At 38.7% G+C, this 25,880-nt stretch overlaps 5 protein-coding genes across 11 annotated transcripts in view; 2 read left to right on the top strand and 3 right to left on the bottom strand.

The window, feature by feature from the left end:
- si:dkey-17m8.1 (C-Jun-amino-terminal kinase-interacting protein 3) overlaps nt 1–789 on the bottom strand; it is an 18,351-nt gene extending 17,562 nt beyond the window's left edge. For all 4 annotated transcript variants that reach the window (XM_014012661.1, XM_014012663.1, XM_014012662.1 and 1 more), the window contains exon 1: nt 666–789. The gene's annotated coding sequence lies outside the window, so the exon portion shown is untranslated. The remainder of the gene's footprint in view (nt 1–665) is intronic.
- A 1,631-nt stretch (nt 790–2,420) lies between these two features.
- si:ch211-149k23.9 (germ cell-specific gene 1-like protein) lies at nt 2,421–21,754 on the bottom strand. 4 transcript variants are annotated; one of them, XM_014012656.1, is made up of 8 exons: nt 21,421–21,485; nt 20,461–20,481; nt 19,363–19,560; nt 15,790–15,972; nt 15,622–15,669; nt 15,198–15,534; nt 14,617–15,105; nt 2,421–3,719 (listed from the first exon to the last, which is right to left on the bottom strand). In XM_014012656.1, the coding sequence occupies exons 3-7, from the start codon at nt 19,556–19,558 to the stop codon at nt 14,733–14,735; spliced, it is 1,137 nt and encodes a 378-aa protein (XP_013868110.1). In that variant the 5' UTR covers nt 19,559–19,560; nt 20,461–20,481; nt 21,421–21,485; the 3' UTR covers nt 2,421–3,719; nt 14,617–14,732. The 4 variants fall into 4 exon arrangements, with proteins under 4 accessions (XP_013868110.1, XP_013868111.1, XP_013868113.1 ...); XM_014012657.1 differs by lacking the exon at nt 20,461–20,481 and having other exon boundaries at nt 21,421–21,754; XM_014012659.1 differs by lacking the exons at nt 20,461–20,481; nt 21,421–21,485 and having other exon boundaries at nt 15,198–15,309; nt 15,382–15,534; nt 19,363–19,579.
- On the top strand, nt 8,180–11,249 carry rcvrn2 (recoverin 2). Its single transcript, XM_014012660.1, has 4 exons — nt 8,180–8,283; nt 8,389–8,930; nt 10,506–10,617; nt 10,751–11,249. Exons 2-4 carry the CDS (start codon nt 8,550–8,552, stop codon nt 10,837–10,839), a joined length of 582 nt encoding a protein of 193 aa, XP_013868114.1. The 5' UTR covers nt 8,180–8,283; nt 8,389–8,549; the 3' UTR covers nt 10,840–11,249.
- A 65-nt stretch (nt 21,755–21,819) lies between the features above and the next one.
- Nucleotides 21,820–23,970, bottom strand: atg12 (ATG12 autophagy related 12 homolog (S. cerevisiae)). Its single transcript, XM_014012654.1, has 4 exons — nt 23,821–23,970; nt 22,506–22,642; nt 22,333–22,395; nt 21,820–21,947 (listed from the first exon to the last, which is right to left on the bottom strand). The coding sequence occupies exons 1-4, from the start codon at nt 23,912–23,914 to the stop codon at nt 21,888–21,890; spliced, it is 354 nt and encodes a 117-aa protein (XP_013868108.1). The 5' UTR covers nt 23,915–23,970; the 3' UTR covers nt 21,820–21,887.
- Nucleotides 23,971–24,022: 52 nt separating this feature from the next.
- The window catches only part of isoc2 (isochorismatase domain containing 2), a 4,025-nt gene continuing 2,167 nt past the window's right edge, over nt 24,023–25,880 (top strand). Inside the window, exons 1-6 of the mRNA XM_014012653.1 lie at nt 24,023–24,112; nt 24,254–24,342; nt 24,526–24,650; nt 24,745–24,957; nt 25,087–25,157; nt 25,272–25,389. Coding sequence (XP_013868107.1) covers nt 24,342; nt 24,526–24,650; nt 24,745–24,957; nt 25,087–25,157; nt 25,272–25,389 — 528 coding nt within the window. The 5' untranslated portion in view covers nt 24,023–24,112; nt 24,254–24,341. The remainder of the gene's footprint in view (nt 24,113–24,253; nt 24,343–24,525; nt 24,651–24,744; nt 24,958–25,086; nt 25,158–25,271; nt 25,390–25,880) is intronic.

Genomic DNA, 25,880 nt, shown 5'->3' with positions numbered 1-25,880 from the left:
CACACACACACACACACACACACACACACACACACACACACATTTACCAATAATGTTTTCATGTTTCCAGAAACGACCATGTCAGCATTTACAAGCCAAGTTTATCTCCAATGAAAACATTTACTGTTGCTTACTATCACATAATTCAAACCAGTAACTCACATCATGGAAATTATGGCTCCAGGAACAAAAATAGAAGCTGCTGTTTTTGAGGATTTCCTGAGTTTTTTTTTTTTTTTTATTCTCAAAATTATTAATAATCTAAAAGAGACACGTCAGGTTCAATGATAAAACTAACTACAACTCGGGATTAATTTGGTTGTGTCTCTAAAAAGAATATTATTTAATGAAACAGATCTTTCTGTTTATCTGTAATGATGTTGGACAAAAATACTGAGTGTATTGAAAACAAGCAGCACAAACAAACACGATAGGTGGATAGCAACAGGTTGAGGGTTTACGTTATTAGCTTAGGTTAGCATAAAGAAGACGGGTAAAAAAAGCCATTAGAAACGTTCCACATCTGTTCTGTATAAATAAGTAACGTGACTGATAGTGGACACCTTGAAGACCGTCGGCAGCACGAACTGTTTTTTAAACACAAAGTTAGTTAGATACACCGAGCCGTGTCGCTAAGCTGTTTCTGCTGCATTCAACGGACTCACCTTCAAGGCAAACTCCTTGGCGCTTTTCATTTTGGTACCGATTTATGCCTAAATTTTCTTCGCCCGGACGATTACACACAAACCACTTTAAAGGAGTTGTTTAATTTTGACGTGCGCAGACTTGTCTCCCGTCTGTCCAATCAGAACCCGGAGATTGTGAGCTGTAGCCAATAAGGTCGAATATGAGGCGGGACCTGTGTGATTTGTTTTCAGAAGGTTTCCTGAAACTTGAACGATGACACGTGACTGAGGAGGTTAGTCAGGTGATCCCGGTGAACCTTTGATACCTGTTGAAGTACCTCACATACCTGCATACTAGTGAGTATGTGTTCATAAATAGAGTAGCATCATGAAAATGATTGTTTTCATCGTTCTAAAGAGGTTATTCAGGTGTTAAAATAAGAAAACAAAGACAAAAATCTTGTTGAAGCAGATGTACAAAATATTCTTTATTACACAAAAGTGAAAAGGTCTGCATAAAACAATTTAGTGTACGTTATGTCACTTAGGGAAACTGTAAGGAAACATACTTACTGTAAATGAGGCTAAGATGATTTTTTTAACCAGCAGATGGTGTCACCAACACACATTTCCTGCCCCCCCCCCCCCCACACACACACACACACATGCATGTTCTGTGAAGTTTCTGTTCCAGTTTGCTATAACTTCTGCTTTTTGCATTGCAACATCGTAGTGTAAAATAATGCTAATAATAAGACTGCTCTTTAAGTCTGAAAAAAAGATTAAAATTAACATTCCTTTTAATAATTTGGCAGGTGATGTCAAAGACATCTCTGGTCTTATTTCCCAGTTGTTGCTGACTAGTGCCATCTAAAAGTTTGATTTTAGTTCACAATTTAATCAAATCATGTTTGTTTGCTTGTTTGTACAGATAAGTCTTTTACGTAAAAACCATTATTTAACCAGGCAAATCCCAGGCAGAGAAAAGAAAACAGAAACTAGTGCAATTTATAAATTCCCTTTTGTTTTTTAAATAAATAAACAATTAAAACATGCTTGTGATTGATGACCCTGGATAACTAACCTGGTATGTAGGCTCACAAATCTGTTTGTCTTACCTTCTCTCTGATCATAAACTGTTTAATTGTTGTTTATTTTATTTTGATTTGTTTGATCCTTTTACTGTGGTATAAATATACTTGTATAGTGTGTAATTATTGAACCCATTATAGTTAAAGTTTATTTGTGTATAAAGTATCTCAAAGAGATTCTTGAGTAAAAGTACAAGTATCTTACCATAAAATTACTTTGGTAAGAAAGTCTCCTCTAAGAATATTACTTGAGTAAAAGTCTTGACGTATCTGAAATTTATTGTACTTAAGTATCTAAAGATATAAAATTTACTTAATTACCAAAAGTAAAAGTGTTAAGTAAAAGTGAGCAGTTAGTTTTTCCAAAATTATACTTATTGGGAGGTGACCACCCAAAAATATTTTTCTAAAGAGCATAATGATTTTAATGTTATATTAAAATGTTAATGTTGAAAATTTTGGGAGGTAACATAAATCAGGTACAAACAGGTAGTCTTCCTGTTTCAGCTGCATGTACAATATACCTCTGCCAGTCATCTTCATACGAGGCTACATATATCTGCAAACCTACATATGTCAAAGTAATAACCAAAATTTCTACTTAAATAAAGTGACAAAATATTTGTACTTAGTTGCACCTTTGATTTTTGCAAAGAATGTATGTGAGTCTGTGCGAGATCTAAAGGAAGAATAGACAAGTGTAAACATTTTAGAGTTTATTTATTATATGTTACAGTATCTGTCTAAATTTGAACAGATTTTGTTATGATGTTAATTTGAGTTGTTAAAAATTTACATAACGCCACGTTAGTTTGTTACATGCTAGATTATGTAGTACCTATGTGTTGACATAACATAAAAACATTTGCTTAAATTGTTTAGAACATATTTTTCTTACAGTGCACAACAACTGGACTATACCTGTCATAAATAATTTGTATTTTATTTGTTAAAAACAATCTTGAATATCATTATGACTAAATGTCAAAATTATAGCGTTAAAAGGAAGCAAATGTTATGAAAAGAAAATACTTCACATGTTGGAAAAGAGGACTACATTTTTAAATAGTTTATTAGATAAAAGCAGTAACTGAAGCACTACTGTTATTAAGTTAGAAACCAGGCAGGGAATAATAATAATTCATGACAATCTGAACATAATTCTGTTCAGAATATTTTACCAACATGTTTAAATCCTGCAATTAATTCACCTTTATTCAATAGGAGTGTAACAATACATCGATCCATCCACATCGATATATTGATTAAATGATGAATGAAGTACATAGAGGCAAAACAAAAACACTGATCCATACATTCATCACATGCCTGATGTGGAATGATATCACCTGACATGATATTCAGTCATAAATATCACAGACTTGTGAACTGAAATGAATCAAAATCGTATTATGACAGACTTTGTGATATCGAGAAATATCGTATCGTTGTCCAAACAAATCGATACAATATGACGTGATTTACATCCCTATTACACAGTGACTTTTTTAACCACTTCTCCATCCTCAACAAGCACGTGCTTTCCATCCTCTCTTTCTCTTCTTCTATTCCTCCTCTTCTTCTTCGTCAGTAGGTGGAACACTGCCACGCCGGCCACCACCACAAAACTGAGAGCCAGAATCACGAATCCCAGCCCCAGCAAGTGAGAGGTGCCATTTCTAGAATGCGTCAGCTGGTCCCACAGTCCCACAGCAACACAGCTGAAGCCGATGAGAGTGCCCCAAAACCCAAAGGCCAGCATGCAGGACCCACAGGACAGTTCGACACCCCCAGTCACCACAGTGATGCCTGCCACCGAGACAACTCCACTCGGTAAGGTCACAGTCTCAGGTTTGCTTTGGAAGGAGACAGCTGAGGAGATGTCTGTTAAAGCTGAAGGATCAAGGGTTTCCATCTCGGCTTTCATTTTTGAGTTTTGTTGCTTGTTCGATAAGTGGTTGTTTGTGTGCACCTTTTCTTCTTTGTCCTCTTATTTCTGCTCCTACAACACAGCACACAGTTTTATTAAAAATGCATCAACTTTTCTGTTATTTCTACATAAATTTATCCAAGATTGAAAAAGAAAAAACATCACCCCCCCACCCCCCGTTTTACATTTCAATGTAGACAAAATATTTAAAGATGTTTTGTCCTGTGTAAAGGTAATGAACAATTAATATCATACCTGTTGCAGATAGCTCTGTGGATGACCTGAGTTTAGTTCTTAACAGATAGATGAACTAATGTCTAGTCTAAGCATACTGCTGTTGTTTTATCTCTCCCTCCTACTATGTTGAGAGTCAGATTGACCAATTTTAAATTTAAAAAGTCAACAAAAAAATGTTGAGCAACTTTCACTGCTCTTTAGTAACCCAGGCCCTAATGTCACAGGCTAGTGGCATTCAGAGGTCACAGTTCAGGCAATAAATGCCTTCCAGATCAGGTAAATTGGGAGGGGGGGNATGTACACCCATTGGTTTTCTTTATGTATGTGTTTCCAGTGGAAATAAAAAAAACGCGACAGGCATTTTTAATGAAAAGAATAAACAGTTCAATTACCCTTATTGATTCTTATTCTGTAAAAGATAATCATTGCACTATGCTTTATATTAGAGTTAAATGTCACTTAGAAAACTGATTTTGGGGATTGTTTTAGTTTCTGGTACTGTTGCCTAATTTAACATTCCCCAGGTCATTGACCCTAGAGCGTTATTGCTGTTCCTCAGAAATGAACACAACAGGAGGGTTAAAGCAGTTTATTATTTTAGAAAACATTACATCACCAGCAGTCTTACATTATATGTTTTTTCTAATAGAAATATTATAATACTCCTGCTTGGTGATGACCCACGGTAGGAGAAAAATGCTGCAGGCAACTGTTGCTGCTTCTGTCAATGTTTACTAATAACCATAGAACTTGAAATTAAAAACTGCTAAAGTAATGATACTGCAAAAGTTTGTAAAATGGTGTTTGCATGAAATAATGTAAAATTTTTGACGTAGGGTTTTAAAACCGGATCAATCCACTTTATCACACTTACTAGACTGAGACATTAGCTCATCTGTATGCTCAGAATGAAACTATTTCTCCAAAAGGAGGCTGCTCAAACAGCTGTTCAAACAAATCAGGTATTAAATGTTCATAACTTCTCTGAAAAACACATTTCAGAAAATGTGCATGCTTTACTATATGATACCTATTAAAGCAGATGAGTAAATGTTTAGAAAAAGTAAAATGCTCCATGGATGCTGAAACATGGTTTCAAAAATATTTGTTCTTTTTTAACTAAATGTAAAAATTTGTTTTGCTTTTGAGTTTTAAGATTCCCATTTGTTTCTGGTAAGCGTATGGTAAAAACAATGTTCAACTACAGCTTCAGTTGGTAATAAATAACACATTATCATGATTTTTTAAAGAATACAACAAAGCTTTAAAATGTTTAAAATACAAACTATTTGGTTAGAGTATATTTTAAATACATGTGGCATCTGCCAACCCTTAATTTTTCCCTTTTAGGTCCAATTTCTTGTGTTTGTATTAGCACAGTGTAAAAAAAATATGAAAAAGGCATTTACTGTTGAAATCCAGTTTAAGTTATTTTTATGCAAGCTTAAACACAATAATAACATGTTTAATATGAGAAACTAAAATAAACTTATTTGCACTACATACCTCAATGCTGAATCAGGCAAACCTTCAGGTTTTTAACATCAATTTTATTGCAAATAACAGCCTGAAGTTGCTGCCGACCTTCTCTCTCAGCAGCGGCTGTACAAATGGGAGCAAAAGCCCAAATTCCTCACAAATATTGCCTACATGAGGCCCGACAAAATGGCAGACCCAATTATCAAGATTGTTGTCCTGGTTTGTTTGTTTCCCTCTTTCCTTGTGTTTAGTAGGAAATTCTCGTCCGTCATCATGCGTCATTACAACCCATTAACAGATATTTATCTAAAAAACAACTCCCTTCCTCTTTTTCTTGGGTTTTCAACTCCAGATCAGAGTTAAGTCCAGCTAAGGCATTGTGCTGGCTGCGTACATATTTTTCTTTCTCTGAACCATTGTCCACTTCAGCTCTCACATTCCATAGCTGAGGTGAACATTTATTTTTCTTGGTGGGCTTGTGTCCCATAAATCCACCTATAAGACTGGGCTAATGTGCTCCTGAAACACTGTTTTAAATCAGATTTATGTCATTTCTCATCATGTAGGAATACAACAAAACAACATGTGACTGGGCCAGGCTGTTTGTTTTGACACACTGGCTTTGGTAGCTTCATGAGATATGTGTCAGGCTGGCATTTCACTCTTGGTACTCTAGCACCGTAAAGCTAGAGATGGTCCATTAATAGGGTATAATCCTGCCCAGCCAATACGGTTGTTGCCATGAGCCAAATTGTAGATCTGCTTAAGGTGTCCTTAGATGTCCGCTCCTGAAAACATGCCCAGCTTGTGTGTACGCCTCCAGCAAAATAAACACATTTTAATAAATACTGTAAATCAGAGCTATTGCACGGTAAACATTTTGATTTTAAAGGGTTGAAAAAGCGCTTGTGTATTAACGAGGGCTGCATTCCATTTAGGAGTTTAAAATGCAGCCTCTGTTAATAAACCTGTTCTTTCCCTTTCTCTTTCAGGTCAAAATATCTGCCGTGAAATAATTTTAAGAATTGCATTTGAAACTCTGATCACTGGGTCTTATTGTACATTCTTTATGCGTCCTCAGGGTCGGTAAACATCTTAAAAGTTGCAACAAATCCTCCCTCACTCTAGTGTCTGCACATAGCCCATGCTACAGTGACCGGATCACATGCTCTGGATTGTTTTGTGGCAAGGGTGAGGGTAATTCTTCTGACCGTCTGACTTACAGGATGACAGGTAATTAGCTAAATGTAGAGAGCAGAGCGGGCATAATCCAATAGATGTTCTCAGTGAGCATATTTGTGGAGCAAATAGATCCTTTAAATCCAAAAGTAAAGGAAGAATGATTATCATGCAATGTGTTAGTCTGAAAAGGACAGTTAATTATGTCTGCAGATGTAAATGGCACAGACTGAAATTTGTCAAACAGACCATCTTCCTGTTAATTATTATTTTGCCCTTTTATATAAGGTGATAGTCATTAAGAATTGGGATGAAAATACACACAAAAGTATGCACTTTAAATGAACATGGCCTTTTTTTTTATCACAATCATCAATCAGGGAAGAGGTTTAAACATCTAGCAGACCAAAATCCAATTGGCAGACAGAAGCATCTTGGTCTAATGAAGGCAACATTATTGGTCATGTAGCACAGGAAGTGACGCTACTTTGAGGGGTGTAGGAGGGATTGAACACAGAGATGAGTCACTGAGTTAAAGTGAATGGGTAGTCTGTAGTTAGATGACACTTATGCCTAAATTGGCAAAAAGAGCTTAAAGCAAGTTTACTTTTTAAATTTTCACTTGGTGTTTTCCACAGAGCTTCCCAAATCACATAAACTAATTAAGTTTGTTGTTTTATGCCATTCAAGCACTTCTCAGTGTTATGAAGTGGTTGTACGACAATAAAGAACTACAAGAATCAGGACGCTGGGACTGAATTTAAAAAAATCACATAGCAATAAAGGTTAAGTAATTTTCAAATAGCAGAAAGAAAGCAAAAAAGTTTTAAAATGGAAACATTTTTTCAGTTTTTAGGAGGTAATGTCAGGGGAAAAAAAGTTTCATTATATCCGTATAAAATATTGTAATTCTCAGGAATATCTGAGTCCACGTTGTAAAAGTATGTATAAAAGTATGTATTTGAAATGGAAATCGTTACCCAGTAAGATACAAAAGAACATGTCCATAAGAACAAATTTTTGTTTAGCGGATTAGCTTTTTCACTAACGCTTAAAATGTAAACGGACCAGTTAGCTTAAGCTAAATTAGGTTTTGTCAACTTTAAGTCCTTAAACACCTAACTTACAGGTTTGTGTCAGTCCCACCCGTCTTCAGCTTGAAGGAGACAAAGACGTGTGACGTCTTCACAGATTGATTGGCAGTCGTCTTAGCAGTTAGTGATTAGCTGTTAGTGTTAGCTTCTGCTTATTTTAACTAGTTTAGCAGAATTTTTTATGTTTAGTGTTACTGAAGTTAGATTTTTAGTTAGCATATTAGCAAAGCTGTATCCACCACTGTTTCTGCCATTCAATGTTGTCTTGTTTTTCTTTTCTTTTTTTAGTCCTTACTGACTCTAAATCTTTTAACGATATGTCCCATAGAAGGTGAAACTTCCAAGTTCTTTCATGCTGAGACAAAACGCTGAGCCATTTGACAATTTCTCAGGTGCCACACCACTTGGCTGGACAATGAATCACTGCAGATATTGTGGAACCTTCTAGATCTCCAGACGTAACAGAGAAAACTGGCATACTGGGTTCATTTTGGTCAAGCACTCATCCACTTTAAATCCTGCATTAAGAGAATTAACCCAGTCACCTCTTGTAGGGGTGTTTCCCATTACCCTCCTTATCCCTTGCTGTTTGACAGTTGAGACAAACACTCAGTCCTGCAGCCGTTCCCTGCCCTGACAACACACAGGTAAGGTTCCTCCTTATCTTTGATCCCTTTTACAACGTTAGTTATTAAATCATTCAATATATGTTTTAGCTTTAATACGAAAGATATGACATTTGTCTCTTTCAGGGTCAATTTGTGCTTTTATACACCAAAAACGTAACATCTGAGCATAAAAATATCATTTGGACAAAAATCAGTTTTGAGGGGTGAGAAAACGAAAGTGTCTGAAGGACTCAGGTGGCCAGGAAGTTTGACAGACCTGACACAGAATCTAAAAGGCAACTGCCATGGGAAATACTACCAGCAGCGCCTTGTCAAAGGAGATCCTGGAAGACCTGAAGCTTACCACCAAGTTCAGTCAGACTGAAATTTGTCAGTGGTATGAGAACTTTCAGAAGCAGTGCCCCACAGGACGCATCACGCCAGAAGAGTTTGAGGAGATCTATGCCCGCTTCTTCCCTGAGGCCGACGCCAAGAGCTACGCGCGCCACGTGTTTCGCTCCTTCGACACCAACGACGACGGCACTTTGGACTTCAAGGAGTATATCATAGCACTGCACATGACCTCCAGCGGCAAGACGACCAGGAAACTAGAGTGGGCCTTCTCGCTGTTCGATGTAGACAAGAACGGATACATCAACAAGTCGGAAGTGAAAGAAATCTGCCAGGTGAGAGCTGGTTTGCTGGGTGGTTTTTAAATCTGTTTCATCTCCTGTTTAAAAAAATGTTTACTCTGACTCTTCATCAAACTCACTGAAATTACCTTATGTAGTAGAAAATAAAACAATGTTCATGCTTGTATAAATGAAAACTTTGAAGGATTTTTTTTTGGGTACAGATCTTTCTTGTCAGATTTCTTGGTTAGTCTCATCTGCCCTATGTGTACGGTTGTTTTGTGGTGATTGTCAATCCTTCTAATGGTGTATAGGTCTCAGTGGTGACTGTCAGTCCAATTAGCTATTCGATTTGACCCCTGATAATCTCTGATTATGGGTTTAGCTGTCAGAGAGAATAGGCAGACCATATTTATACCAAGGATGCATTTTGAGCTCCACCGCTCCCAGACTATCCATCACCTCTGGTCTAATCCAGGTGCCTGTAAGGTGTGTGTCAAACTTTCATGGACGCAAGTCGGAGTTTTTGTACTTGTGGGTTTCCAACAACCCCACATTCTGTTTTAAGACAAATAATAAAGGGTTTGTAAGAGGTTTAGGAAGATGAGCCGAGAATCCAGCTTGAATTGTAATAGGATTTATTTCCTAGCCAACTGGCCTGGGTTCAAAAGTGTTGCGTTGGCAATCGCTGTATGAAATAAATGCTTTTTAAAGAAGAAGCAGCAACAGAATCAGCACTAAACTTTAAACAACGTTTTATACAATAGGTTAAACTTAAGCAGACTTTTTTGTAGAACAAAAAACTTGAAGATTTTGGACAAATTTGAAGATTAAATATGAAAGAACTATTCTGAATGAACAGGAATCACTTCCTATGTTGTTTACGAAATTTTCTTTTCAAAGTTTTGTTTTCTAGATGTAGAATCCAAAAAAAAGCACAGATGATGCAAGACTATAAGATTGCTTTATCCAAGGCCGAGCAGCTGCTTGGCACTGCCTTCTTATATGTTTGTAAATGACTGCATCCAACCTTTACAACCTTGTTGTGTAGAAGTGATTAACAAGATTATGGATACGTAACCATGTCTAACTGTTTGAACTCTGCAGGCTGCTAGATCAGAGGGGGTAAGACAGGGCAAGCGCAGAGAGAGAGAGAAAAAAGAGTTGACATCTCGGCTTTTGGCCTGCGGCTTGAGTCATGGCACTAATCCATGTTAATCTAGGTGTCTTAAATGTGAGAGATAAGTGCATCGTCTCAAAGTGGGACACAGTCTTAAAGACCTGAACTTGAAGTGCACAGTTTTTCATTTACATCCCACTGGATTTAAAAATGACCCAGTGCAGAGCTCTAATGATTTAAGCCCAGGCTAGTGAACATGGTCCTGCTTACCTGACTTAAGGTGACGCATGACTGGAGTCACAATTAAAGACAAAAAATAATAAGATGTAAAAATAAATAAATAAATAAACAAATAGCATAAATGTTCACAACAAACAAATGAACTTGATAAGTTGGTGGATTTTCTAATTTGTTTTCATATTTTGGACATGTTTCTGTCCTGTTATAACTTAGAATGTAGCTGAGTGGGATAAATATTTAGCTGTTTTTCACCCCTCCCCCCTCCTCAGGCCATATTTAAGCTGATCCCCGAGGAAGAGCAGAAGAGGCTACCAGAGGATGAGAACACACCCGAGAAGAGAGCCAACAAGCTGTGGGCTTTCTTTGATAAGAGGGACAATGGTAAGAGGCGTCATACGCACAACACGCCATACTATTATGACCTACTTCAGCTTCAGTGAGGAACTCTAAAAACACAGTTTGGCCTAACATTAAAAAAAGAATTTAACATTTTATTCTCTTATTTCCTTCACAGAACGACTGGCTGAAGGCGAGTTCATCAAAGGAGTGATTGAAAATGAGAACGCAATGCGCCTCATTCAGTATGAACCTATGAAACAATAGTTATTTCTGCTTATCTCCCCTCATTCTTTTTCTTTCCCTCGTTGAGCTCAACCCTCCACTTAAGTCACTCACCTCTGTGTAAATACTTTCTTCTTGCACTGTCAAGGTTTCACCAAGTTTTCAATAAGTTTTGAATTTTGTTTTAATGTTTGTGAACACATTATGTAAACTAGCCGGCAATTTGTTAAATAGCATTCACAGCCAAAAAACTAATTTTGTTGTAACAACATAAAAAACAAAGAAATAAAGATGCAAATGTGATATTATAAAATATATTTTTAGGTTTATTAAAATGTTGGTCTTAGCTTGTTTTAGTGTTTTGTTTTTTCACTGATTTTGGAACGATTTTGTTTGTAGCTCTCAAGTGTTGTGCTTCATTCATCGAACAATAAATTAAAGGTTTTCTCATATCTGTAGTTTGGAAATCTGTTTATTTATACAGTATTTCCCCAACTCCCCTTTGACCCAGAAACTTTTTTTTACTGTAATTCTTGTGGTTAAAACAAAGTGGTGCTTTAGCTTTTAAGTTTTCAGTTTGTATTAATCCTCAGCAGTAAAGCCAGGATTACCTCAGAAGTCTAACCTACAGATATGAACAGATTTATTTAAAGTGAGGTTCTGTGGAAAAATCAGGATTAAGAGATATCTTACCTGCTGAGGATAGCTCTTTGAACAGCCTCAGTTTGGAGAAGGTTAATTCTGACAAAATAACAACTAAGAATAATCAAAGCCAAAAGGCTTTTTCACAAATAGTGTTGGGCGATATTGGCAAAAAAATTAATCATGGTTAATTGTGGCACTTAGCCGATAACGATTAATATGAGTGTTAATACGTGACAATTGCACCTGCATGTTTTTGATTCTAAATCATTTACCCTGTGTTCTAAAATTATACTTACAAATCATCAGTCAAACCCACATTATCTCCTTCCAGCACTTACTTTGCCTCTCGTAAAAGGACAGATTGACTGATTGCATGTTGGGTTCTAAACTGAGTAGATTTATTTCCACCATTTGCTGGAGGAGAGTTTGTTGTAGCTGATATTGTTGCCTTGGTTCACATGTCCTGGGTTTCCTTGTGCTCTGGTTTATGGCTGTGTTTCAGGTAATTAAACATGTTTGAAGTGTTAGTGTTAGCTCCATATTAGCATTAGCTCTGCACTGCAATGAGTCATGACTTATATAAGCCACTAATTGCAAAGTGCCAAATATTAATTGGTGACAAATTTTCAGATTATTAATTGTAAACAACACGATTTTTCTGAACCCTATTCACAAAACACTTCAAGCAGTGACTTTAGACACCATCTGGCTGCCTTGGTGTGTTTTCTGAACGGACTAAGACAGCAAGGAGTGGTTAAAGCCAACCCACACCTGGTGCATATTTGTGCCACAACGCGAAGTAGTAACAAAGTGGAAAGAATCAAGTAGACCAGTACTGTAGTTCAGGAATGTAATACAGCGATGACCTGTGCGACCACCCAGTCCTGGGATTGAGCAACAAGCAGATTTATTACTGAGTGAGAATCATTGTTGCACAGCAACTTCAGATAGTGACACACTACAATGAGATAGGGTGAGAAGCTCAGTCATCCGAGAGGGACTCAGAGTAGAGCCGCTGCTCCTCCACGTCGAGAGGAGCCAGTTGAGGTGGCTCGGGCTTCTGGTTAGGATGCCTCCTGGACGCCTCCTTGATGAGGTGTTCCAGGCACGTCCCACTGGGAGGAGACCTAGAGGAAGACCCAGGACACACTGGAGGGACTATGTTTCTCGGTTGGCCTAGGAAAGCCTTGGGATTCCCCCAGAGGAGCTTGCCCAAGTGGCTGGGGAGAGGGAAGTCTGGGTCTCTCTACTTAGGCTGCTGCCCCCGCAACCCAACTCTGGATAAAGGGAAGAAAACGGACGGACGTAAAGCGAGCATCGCAGAACCAGAAGAGGCATGTAGATGATATACACATAAAATGTCATTGTCTGTCTCATATTATTTTCAAAATGTGACTAACTCTAAGGGAGAGCCCAGACACCCTATGGAGGAAACTCATTTCGGCCGCTTGTGTCTGCGATCTCATTCTTTCGTCACTACCCAAAGCCTGAGATGAGCATTGGAACGTAGACCGACCGGTAAACTGAGAGCTTCACCTTCTGGCTCAGTTCTCGCTTCACCACGACAGAGCAGTACAGCGCCCCATCACTGCAGATGCAGCACCAATCCGCCTGTTGATCTCCCGCTTCATTCTTCCTTCATTCGTGAACAAGACCCCGAGATACTTAAACTCCTCCACTTGGGGCAGGACCCCCTCCCCGACCCGGAGAAGACAACCTACCCTTTTCTAGCTCAAGACCATGGTCTCCGATTTGGAGGCACTGATCCCCATCCTGGCTGCTTCACTAGTTTTAGTTTATGTTTAAACTTCACTAGTTTACTGCTTCACTGCTTCACTATTAGTGAACCGCTCCAGTGAGAGCTGGAGATCACGATCTGATGAAGCCAATAGGACCACATCATCTGCATAAAGCAGAGATGCGATCTTAAGGTCACCAAAACAAATCCCCTGAACACCTTGGCTGCGCCTAGAAATTCTGTCCATAAAAATTATGAACAGAATCGGTGAGACAAAGGGCAACCTTGGCGGAGTCCAACTCTCACCGGAAACGAGTCCGACTTACTACCGGCAATGCGGACCAAACTCTGGCACCGGTCATACAGGGACCTAACAGCCCGTATCAACGGGCCTGGTACCCCATACTCTCGGAGTACCCCCACAGGAGTCCCCGAGGGGCACGGTCAAACACCTTCTCCAAGTCCACAAAACACATGTAGACTGGTTGAGCGAACTCCCATGCACCCTCCAGGACCCTGCTGAGGGTGTAGAGCTGGTCCAGTGTTCCATGACCAGGACCAAAACCACACTGCTCTTCCTGAATACGAGATTCAACTATCCGACAGACCGTCCTCTCCAGGACCCCTGAATAAACCTTACCAGGGAGGCTTAGTAGTGATGCTCACTTTGTTTCTGAAATCACTGGTTTGTGCAGGATGTGGTTTACTCCATCTGCGATTTCTGAGTGGCCAGAAGCAGCAGAACTGCTCTGTGAGGCCATTTTGTAAAAGTTTAAAATGGCAAAAATAAATATGTAATATTAACATAAAATAAATATACAAATATCTGGAGTAGTGTGGACAGGGCTGGTTTAATATTTACAGCATTTATTTCCCTGATAATGACACGTTTTTCTGGTGCAGATGTTAAAGTGTGTGTGGGCAGCGGGTGTTGCTGTGTGCCAGTGTTTCTTTCCAACTTTCATTCTGACCCCACCCTGAAACAGCTCTTCTTCGTTTCTTCACATCTCTCCTCTTTTTTTCTCCCCCTCCTCCTTCTTCCCGTCCAACTTGGGATTAGCGCTTTACTCATAATCTTCTGTTCAACATGAGAGAGCAGACTTTTCAAAATCTCTGTAATCATTTTATCTCGATGGGGTTTGTCTGTGCTTCTTCTCACAGAAACTGCAGATGTTTGCTGGATCTGCTGGTTTAAAAGCATTCAGATGTTGCAAGTTTCACCAGAAAAAAAAGGAAACATGTTTGATGACGTGTTTTCACCTTGGAGACAACAGATGCATAAAATAAACGTATGAATTTGCATATAAAAATGTATATATTTATTTTTCTCCCATTAGGCACAGAAACAAATGCAGAAGACAAGCAGATGTGGAAGTTAGTATCACCTAAGTGTACATAATCATCTTCACATTTTGATATGTGTTCATTTCACTGACCTTGACCCACAATGAGTTGCATCCCATGAAGAGAGGAAGTCAAAACAAAACCGAGTCGTTCATCAGTGCTGTGATGCTTTCCTTCTGATTCAGTTTTTTTAAAGTTAATGTTTCACTTAACAAGGTGAATCAACTCTCTCTATGGCCTCCTCCATCTCATCCCTCTCTCTTTCACAGTCCTCACACCCCTCCGGTCCACAGCCTCCCACCAAAACCAGCGTCGGCACGTCCCCGTTTCCCAGTCCAACCACGCTTCCGTTTGGGGCCCACGCCACGTCGATCATGCCATCCGGACAGTGCAACAGACCGCTGACAGAGTAGAAACCGCCCCCCGGAACGACCTCGTCGTACGTCGGTGCGTGAGTGGTGGCTCTCGCTTCCTCCAAGCGGAGCCTCTGCCTCCGTCGAATCTCAATGATGGTCTTTGTGTAGGAGTTGAGCGTCACCACAGCTGCCCCCATGCAACAACTAAAGGACACCCAGGCAAGGCTAGAGAGGAAAAAAAGAAGTTAGATTTGCGAGAAGGGAGGAGAAGATCTCTGCAGTGTACAAATAACTTGTCTGAGGAGCGAACCACCTACGCGAAGGACCAGCCGTAGTCCCAGGACTGAGGTCTCCAGTCTTTCGGACCCACAATGACCGTCATCTGAAACACGGTAGTGAACATCATATGCGCCACCATCCCAAGAAGACCTGTACAGGAAGGGAACAATAAACTGATCCAGTAAACCACTGAAAAACAGTAATTCTGAAGAATACCCTCACCTGACAGTACGGTACAAATGGCTGCAAAGGCATTGATTTTTAGCGCGTGCATCTCTTTATGGGAGCACATCATTTCCAGGCACATCAGTAAGAAGCCCATCCCCAGCAGGCCGATGTATGTAAACTCAGAAACAACCGACAGCCAGAGCACGCCTGCAGCATGTGCAACCACAATTATATTGTAATGAAACAAAAGGTGGATAAGACTGGGAGAAAAGGGCTAATGAATGCAAGGCCTACCTTGTGTTTCTCCAGGAGTTAAGTCTATGAAGCTGCGACACACCTCTCCTGCAAACAACAGGTAAGCATTTAAACCAAATTTGGATGGTTACCGTCTGCTTTCACAGATGTGATTTTGGAACACTACACATCCAAATGGCACTAAACAACGAGCTTTTATTATCTCACCATCATTTTGTTTCTCGCAGCTTTCCCAGAAGCCGGTGTGAAAGTATCTGAAGGCAAACTTGTCCTCCCCCGTCTCCCAGATGTAGTGGACCGCGTTGGCCAGCTGCCTCTGCCTGATCTTGTCCAGCTCATCTCTTCTGGCTGGAGACAGAGTGCGGTTGAAGGGGTTCTGAGTGGGACTCTCTGTGAGGGAGGACACAAGGGAACAATGAGAAGATAAATTATTTTTGGGCTCGTTTTTGCACCTGCATGTTCTTTTTTTTTTCTGCAACTCAGTGAAAGAAGAGTTATAACTCTTCTTGAGAATTAAATGGATAGTTTGAGCAGCTGTGGCTGAGTGGTTAGGGGAGTCATCCTCCAATCAGACAGTTGTCGATTCGATTCCACCTCTATTTAATCATTTGTCAAAGTGTCCTTGGGCAAGACCCTAAAACCCCCACTGCCTCTGATGTGTGTCCCATCAGAGTATGAATGTGATTTAAAGCACTAACTAGTCTTCATAAATGGATTTATGTACATTAGCTTTGTAGAGAGACACATGCTGTGTCCAAATTCAGGAGCTGCGTCCTTCAAAGGCCGAATTTGTCAGCCGCTTACGTCTCTGCGCCGTTTTAAAGGCTGTCCAAATTCAAAGACTCCCCCAATTGCCACCCACAAATGCATTCCCCTCCCCCCCCCCCTTTGAGTGACGGGACCGACATATCCTTCCCGGTCTACCCTATCCCAAGATGCATTGCGGGTCGACCAGAGGTTTTTTTTTTTCTCTTGTCATGGCGGACAAAGCAAGAGAAAGGCATGCAGTTTCAAATAAAGATCTGGCAATATAAAAATATAAAGTTTAAAGCAGTTTTATTTGTTATGTTTTGCATAAACATGTTTTTTAATACTATTTTTGTCATAAATCAATCGAGCTGGTATGGTGAAATGACGAGCACAAACAGCAGCTTCCTTAGTTCTTGAAGAATTGCCTTTAAGCTCATTTTGTAATATTAATAATATTAACATATTGATATTTTGTTAATTTTAACTATTTTTGCATTTAGCAAGGTGACAGGAATAAATCTGAAGGCTAGAACGTCCAAATTCACAGCCACTTGTTTCCAGTCTTTGCGGTTACCCAAGGTCCCGACCCACTTAGAAACTGGACACAGCCACAGCAGAGTGCTGTGTGGATGGATAAACGAGAACACAGATTGGTGTAAAGCACTTTATCTTGGTTGCATAGAAAGGCAATAAATAAGTACAGTCCATTTACTAGTCAGACACTTTGAAGAAGGGTTCTGTTGAAACATGAACAATTGATATTTTACCTGTTGTAGATAACACTTTGATTTATTTAAGTTTGACCAGATTGATGAAGGCTAGTCCAAGCATTTTAAAACACTTATTATAACATTTATTTATTTAATTTTTTGCTTGAAACGGCTATAAATTAAAAAAAATCTTACTTGTTTTCAAGACCTGCTTGAAATAGCCTTTAGCTCATCAGTCTGGTCGTAATTAATCTCTTTTTGTCTCCAAAGTGTGGGCATTTTCTGCATCAGGTAAGATACATTATATAACCATTCCACAGCCACTTTTTGACTTATAAAAATCAAAAACCATGTATGTGTCAGCAGGAAAATGCCCCAAAACAAAGCTGTGATATTTATTTTCTGTCAGAAATATATTGGGGCAAATCAAAAAGGAGGACTCATTTTAAATTTCAGAATATTTTTATGCCACATATCTCCACGTGTTTTTCTAAATCTGCCTGCTGACACTGTATATCGGTTCTCTCTAAACAAGCACTGATCAAAGTAATCTCATGGATTAAGCATATCACAAAAATAAACTGAGATTGGGCAGTGTTGACCTCTCTTCTACAGATAAAAATAAAATAAAAAACACTTGGGAGTCACCATCACTCCCCAGAGATTAAAAACTAAACCACAATTAAGTCCATCTTGAAACTGAGCTTCTGACATAACGAGATTAAAAACAAGAACAATCACTTTCAGGGAGAGTTGAGATTTTCCTATTTATCCTGTCGGATTAGTTGGAGGTATTTGTTGTGATGCAGAGAGGGTGTAAAGTTCAAGAAATGAATCTTGTGTAATCGGGTTTTGGTAGTGAAGGTGAAAATTTTAGACAAGCTGGTGTCAGAGCTGCATTCATGAAACGACTGAGAGGAACGGACGGTAATCGGACACATTATTTGGTTCTTTTGGACAGCCTAAATCAAATGTTACAATCCTTTGAAGCAAAATTTTGTTGAAACGTTTTAAACGGTTAATATCTTACTTGCCGTAGATAGCTTTTTGAACAAATTTGGAGAAATGTTTTATTCTGACAAGGTTGGAGCGATGTCAAGATCAAAGCAGATTCCTGCCATCTTAAAACAACACACATCTTAGAAGTTGCAACGGTTGATTAACATTTTAAGCTGCTGTCAGTTTTGCATTACTTTATTAACATGTATTTATGTGAAATCCTGTGTAATAGCGTAATGCAAAGCTAACCACGATGTTAATATTTATAAAATAGTGGGAACATGAACTGAAATCTTTGAGATTGGAGTTGATTTAAAACAGCTGAATTCCATTTTGAGTTAGCATTAGCTGTTAGCACATCAGTTTGGTCAGAGTTAAACTGAGGATTTTCAAAGTGCTATATACAAGAGGTAAGATACTAATTGTTCATAACTGTTTTATAGAACCCCAAATTATTAAAACTATCGCTTAAAGATTCATTCTCTCAGAAACTCTAATTCATTAACAATGAAGACTTCTAATTTAATCCATCCATCTTTTTTCCACTTCTTCCTTTCAGGGGTCACTGGTGCCCACATCCAGCAGTTACTGTGCGAGGGGCAGAGTACACCCTGGACAGGACGCAGGTCCATCACAGGAATACGTAGAGACAAACAACCATTCACCCTCTCACTCACACCTAGGGACAATTTAGAGTCACCAGTTAGCCTAACAGTCATGTTTTTGTTCTGTGGGATAAAGTGCCCAGAGAAAACCCACACATGCATGGAGAGAACATGCAAACTCTACCCAGAAAGGTCCCCGGCTGGGATTCGACCCAGCAACCTTCTTGCTGAGAGGCAACAGCTCTACCAACTGAGCCTAGACTAAAAGTTTGATTTTCTTCATTTTATACATCTATCTCGTGTCAGATTAAATTCATTAGAATGCATTTGCAATTATCCAAAACAAAACATACTGTGTTGTAAAAAATAACACTGACAAGGAGATAAAATATTGAATGATTTTCTTTTGGTGGTTTTTGTGGCATGTTGGTTTAAGTAAAAGAAGTCTTGCATTACAGTTAAGAATCATATCTGTTTCCTGCCTGGTGACGCCTTATTGTTCAAACTATGAGAAAATGTCACTTTACTTAAAACCTCCATGCATCCTGGGATTTTTAGAGTGTTTGGATGAATCAGCAAGAGGACATATTTGGAGGAAGGCACTCTCTCTGTGTCCACGAGCCTATAACATTAACTGCAGTGCAACTGAATGAACAACAAATTAAAAACAACATGAAGCTGCACAAAAAGGCACGTTTCAGACAGAGTTTGTGTACCTGTGGTGTAAGGCTCGCTGTTGTTCTGACCACAGTTCTTCATCTTGACGGGTGACAGGCAGAGAGGCTTGACCACCTTGTGCGTTCCCTCACACCAGTAGGAGGTGCAGAGGGCCAGGATGGACAGGGTCAGAGCCAGGGTGGTTAGAGTCAGGGAGAGCATGGAGCGAGAGCGACGGGACATGTGCTCCAGCATGGCTGCAGACAGACAGGATGAGGGTGGGGGGCAACAGGAAAATAAGGTGGACACCACAGGTGGACGTGTACGGCAAAAAGATGAGAGGAAATAACTGCAACCAGAGATGTAGCTGACAGGTTGAGGCAAATCCTTTGGAAAGCTTTTAGGAATTAACAATCTGCCAAATTTTAACAGCAGCTGATGTAAAAGCAGAGAGCAAAGATACAGCTGACAGAGAACACAACATCTGAGTGATTTAAAAAAATAAGTGAAAGGCCAGAAAGTAGGATAAGATGTAAGGATTTAGGTGGTTGAGGTTTGCATCGTGGAAGTCAATGTGTTCAATTGATCCTTGTGGGAACTGACCGCCCCTGACTCTTTTTTTAACCTTTTGCTGTATTTGAATTAGATCTGTGACTGTGCAGTGTCAAAAAGGCAAAGGATTTTTTGCAAAATATAATAAAAGTTGTAAATGTGAAATAAAAAAACATCCTTGAAACGGTTCTTTGGACAAAGCATGAAACCAAATCCCACATTGGCCATGTGGCCACATCTAACTTTATCAAATGTTCTTTCAGTCTCTACCTAGAGTCAGAAACATCCTCCAGCTGTTAATAGGACGGCTTTATGGAAGGTTAAGTCATCTGACCCTGGCTAATACCATTATGCTTCCTGACTATCACCCTCAGTCCTGGACTGGCTGCTTACTGTGAACTGCCCCGCTGGGATGACAAGTGTTGGACAAGATGCAGCGGCACTAAACAAAGTATTTACCTTTTTATTATTAATTTTTTGTTAAGACTTTCAAGAGCCACAGATTTAAATTGATTTTACTTTTACTGATAATCCCTGGAAATCTCTAATCTGTGTGAGTTAGTTGTATTTTAGCGTGACGTGCCATGTTGTGTGTCATGCATCACCTCACTGTCTGCCCACAGACCCTAAAAGACAAGAAAAGTTTGGGGGGTGGGGGACAAAAACAAACAAATAAATTTGCACTAATTAGCCCAAAAATGACAAAATGGTGTTGGCTGACATCACAATAAATCATGTAGAACAATCGGTTTGTTGCACAGTTCAAATTACACATTAAAGCTCATTTAGGACATTTATCAGATAGTTTGTAGGTGCAGTGCAACTATTTTCATTTTTTCCTTTTTTTAAATCCAGCATAGAAATATCTAATTTTTTCCAACTATTCTGTGACCCTTACAAAAATCAAACTAGTTGAATACTGACAAACTAGTGCTGTTTTAAAACCAAAAGAATTAGATTTTTGTTCAATTTTCTTTTTTTCTTTGCTTTCCTTAGCCCAAATTTTGCATATTTTTTTCCTTTTCATTTTAGCATACAAGACCTCTGCTTTTTCTTGGAAGGTTGCTTCCATCCATTATTTAATCAGTTTAATTTTTGCATTATTACTATAATTTCTTCCAATTTATGAAATATTTTCTTCAATGTTGTGATTGGAATGAATAGATATTTGACCAAATAATAAACTTAAAGAAATCATAACATCTGGACAAAACAAGCTTGCAACGACCATGAATGCAAATTAACTTTTACAATAAAGAATAACTATTTGTTTGAAAGAAATGTTAATTTACTGATTAATAAAATACTCATTTATTTTAATAATAGCCAAATCTCGTTATTTTAAGACAAGTGATATCTACAAGACCTATTTTATTTTTCAGAACGTCTGAAAAAAAAAGTAGCTTTTTATAGAAATTTCTTCTTCTTGTGGTTTTCTGAACCCTTATTAAACCAAGAAGCTCCATAAGAAATAAAACCGAACTCCTCCATCTTTCAGAAACTCCACATCTGGATCCTGTTTGTCTCCAGTTTTCTCCTCCTGGATGAGCATCAGTGGTCCTTACCTCTCTAGCTGCTCTCCCCTGTAATCCTACAGAAAATGGGAACTGATTGAGGAACAAAGTGTCCGTCTCCACGCAAATCTACTCTCTTTTCTGTCTTTCTTGGGAATTCATGTCACATACTCATCCTGAATCATGTAATCCCTCCAAGTCCATCTGTTGCTGCTGCAGTGCCCCCTCGCTTCCAGTTTGTCCAGCTTCCTCTGTACGACAAAACCCGCTGCACTACAAGAATCAATCTGAAATCAGCCATCTCTTGAGCCCACTTTGTTTTATTTTAAAAAGGTAAGATTTCTGTCCAAAAACAAATAATAAAATGAAGTGAAAAAAAGAATAATTACAGCAAAAAATTTTACAATTTATTTACAGTGCGTGCAAATAAAAACTCAAAGAAAGCAAATACAAAAAAGGAGGAAAACAAAAACATTTAAGCTTAAGGGATGAATTAAAGAGAACATCAAGCAGGTTCATCAACCCCAGGCTTGAGATTTACAGTAATGTAGAACTAGTTTGCCATCGCTGCCGAAACACTGAAAGAGAGACAAAAAAATAAAAATAAAGAAATTAGTCACACGAGTACTGGTTCTGAGTCATTCAAAATACAAAAATAATATAATTATTCATGTTGGAAAAATACCAAAAAAAAAATATATATATAAAGAAGACATTCTGAACATATTAGAAGAAGGAAACTCAGCTGGTTTCTGATTTCTCTTTCTGTAAATATCAAGTCTGATTAGTGTTTTTCTTTTCTTTTGCTTTTCTCACATGAAGTTTCCATCTTCATGCTCCCTCTGCTGGTCAACTGACAGTAATCTGCCAGACTACTGGTTTAATATTTCATGGAAGACCAATAGACTATTTCAACACAGTTAGGAGAATAATCTTGGTTAGACAGAGCACATATAAACTCACATCAAAAAGAACTCCTACTTCTTGATCTGGTGATGGAGCAAAAGACTGGTTAACATAGATGAACTGCAAAACAAACAAAACACACAGTGAAGGACATTATGCAAAAGAGCAACTTTATTGTGTCTCAGACTTATTTTGAAGAAATATTAAATTAAAAAAAGCACCATACTCACCAGTTGCTCATTAGCATCAAACTTGAGGAAGCGAGAAATGAACTGAGATAGTGACTGCACTGTCCTCCCCCGGTCCATTGCCCACTTCCTTGTTTTCATTATAGGAGTGTCTCCCACCGCTTTCAACAGCACATCAACTAGGAAAATAAAACAGAAAACACAAAAGTGAAACCATCTGCTGCTGCAAGTCTAACTCTGACAGATCTGAACTTGAAGTGTTCAGTTGAACTGATGACAGACTTCAGAGGAAAAATATGACTTCACAGCTTCAGGAGAAAAACAAAAAACCTGAAACAACTTGTTTTCACTAAAGACACTGCATGTTTATTGGCTCACTTATAAGACTGTGTAAGGCTGTACAGACAAGCGTTATACTTGTGCAAAATATAACTTTTGTTAAATATATATATTTTAATTTATGTATAAACAGAAAAATATTAAAAATGTTGACTTCCAAATTGCTTTCTGTTTTGTTTTCCTAATTTTTAAAATTTGTCATGTAACCAAAGACGACACAAACAATTAATTACATTTAGAAAAAATAATAATTTTTCATTTTGAGCTTCACAGAAAGCTGTCTAAAGTTTTGTTGAACATGTTGAAACTTTATACATAGGGTTTAATTCTTATTTTTATCACATGTATAGTTAAACTGCTCAGCATCTTGTGACATTAATGCTCCATATTTTTATCTGTATTTTGACTTTGTCCTGTTGTGTCTGTCTACTGTACAGCACTTTGGCTGGCCTTGTGCTGTTTAAAGTGCTTTATAAATAAAAGTGGTATGGTATAAATAACTTAGGATATAAATAAAAGGTCTTACAGAAACTCATGAATAAAAATAAATATATATTTATGAGATATTATAAGACCTTTAATTCCTGTCCTGACTGAGATAAGTAATAAAAACACGATGTTTCAACAAACTCATCGCTTTACCTCCTTTTCCAGCAGTTTTTAGGCATATTGTAGGACATCAGCGAATTATAATGAAATAGAAAATATAAAGAAAGTATAGATACAACTGTAATATATGTTTGATATGCTATGACACTTTATTCACTCAGAATTGCACATTGGTAAGGATTTTTTCCTTTTAGCTGTTAGCATTAGCTTTAGCTTTTCCCCAAACAGAAATGATCACGTGCTCAAAAGCTACATGTTTATTGGTTAAAACGAGAAACCGTTCGATCCTATTGGCTAAGAATGCTGTCAGTATTCTAATACCTTATACACAGGAAGTTGTTTTCTTTATTTTTAGCAATATCTCTCGTTAACATAAGACTATATGGACTACCACTACAGTTACTCTTACTTTTTTTCTTGTCTTCGTTAGATGCGGAAGAATCTGTCGCTTGCTGCGGCTCTTCTTTTTGTGGTTCCGTTGGAGACTCTGCAGTGTCAGACATGATCTTCAAGCGATCACTCTTCTCATCCTACCCACGCTCCAGCAGATGGAGCCGCAACAAATATTACCTGCTATTGGCTCACATAAACGTCGATCTCTGCAACACGTGTTTCCATTGGTTAAAGTGTTGTTTTTGGAAGGCGGGCCTTATTAAAAACTCGCGAGTTAAATTTCTGAGTGTTAGCTCTAGGTTAGCAAGGTTAGTTTTTCAGACATTACACTCAATTTGCAATTAATGTAACTGATACTAATCGGATATTCCGTTATTATTATTAGAAATGGTCTCTGTTTGCTTTATTTTTTCTACTATTTTAGTATAACAGGTCTGTTGTTTTTCCAGGAGACGTCACATGGGAGTCTGTCTGTGAGTTAAAGTTTATTGTCTCCTTTAGTCATCCATCCCTCCTTCTCACATCTGAACCAACAACAGTAAGTCACATTTGTTTTGCTAATATGGTGCAGGATCAGGAGTTTCATTATTGTTTTAAGTCCAAATAATTCAGCTCCATTGCAAACGCATTCAGAGTTGGACACTTGACCTTACATTTTTTAACGCTTCTGCAACAAAATCTCACACATCCAAACTAATTGTTGTATCACTTTGTATCACAGTGGCAAACATCGGCAGGCTCTCCACCAAAGATGCTGTCCTCTTCCTGTGTGACATGCAGGAGAAGTTCAGACCCAACATCTTCCAGTTCACCAACATCGTCAGCAACGCAGCCAGACTTCTCCAGGTAGTCCAAACACACACCACCTAAATAAACCCCAGCGTGTGCATCCCCCCCGAAGTATTTAAATAAAAAAATCCTCATTTTTCTTTTCTCACAGGCCAGCCGTGTTCTAGGGATCCCCCCTATTTTGACAGAGCAGTACCCCAAAGGTTTGGGCCCCACTGTGCCGGAGCTGGGAGCCGAGGACCTGACAGCTCATCCTAAAACTTCTTTCACCATGATGATCGAGGAGGTGGAGAAGGAGCTGCAGGCCCTGGGAAACCCTAAACAAGCCATTCTGTGTGGAATAGAGGCACACGCTTGCATCGCTGTAAGAATTTATGATCTTTATTTACTGTGTATTTATTCTGCTTACTGTTTGCTAACTTTTAAAGTTAGTAATAAAATCTAAGAAAAGCAAAAACAAAACTTTAATATCTGCACATTTTCTGTTGTTCAGTGCACAACATTTGATCTGCTTGAAAAGGGAATAGAGGTCCATATTGTGGCTGATGCCGTTTCATCCAGAAGGTATTTGTGTTTAACTGCAGCTTTTCTGTTACCGTATGTTGCCTGAATGACATTTTATATGCTTTTATCCAGTATGTGAGCATTACTTCAAAGTGTTTGTGCTTCTCCCCTCAGCCAGACGGACCGCCTGTTTGCTCTGTCCCGACTGAAGCAGAGCGGCGCGTACCTCACCACCACAGAGGCTGTGCTGCTGCAGCTGGTTCAGGGCGCCAAACACCCCAACTTTAAAGAGGTGCTGCTTCTGTTACTGTCTGTCGCCTCTATTTGGATGTCATGTAGAGTTTAAGGAAAATCTGTTCCTCCAGTTGAAGAAACTTAATATATTTAGACTCACACTGTTTGAGAACAAGCTGTAAATGGACTGTACTTCTATAGCGCTACTGTAGCAACACAATCTGCACCTTTACTTACCCATCGACACACAATCAGAGGCAATGAAGGGTTCAGGTTCACACCAGTAGAATTTAACTTCCAATTCTCTCATTGGAGGATGACTGCTCTAACCACTGAGCCACAGTTCATGTCACAGGTTCAGTGAAGCTGGAAAACTGAACATATACATGTTTTTATTTTGAAGGTCAATCATTTCTAAACAAACTGTGGTTAATTCTCAAACATAATTATCTTTCATTATAAAAAAAAATATTTTATCCATCCATCCATCCATCCATCCATCCATCCATCCATCCATCCATCCATCCATCCATCCATCCATCCATCCAT

This window comes from Austrofundulus limnaeus, unplaced genomic scaffold (genome assembly GCF_001266775.1).
Source record: "Austrofundulus limnaeus strain Quisiro unplaced genomic scaffold, Austrofundulus_limnaeus-1.0 Scaffold93, whole genome shotgun sequence".
Lineage (NCBI taxonomy): Eukaryota > Metazoa > Chordata > Actinopteri > Cyprinodontiformes > Rivulidae > Austrofundulus > Austrofundulus limnaeus.
The sequence above is the reverse complement of the archived record's forward strand: the minus strand, read 5'-3'. Positions and strand labels throughout refer to the sequence as shown.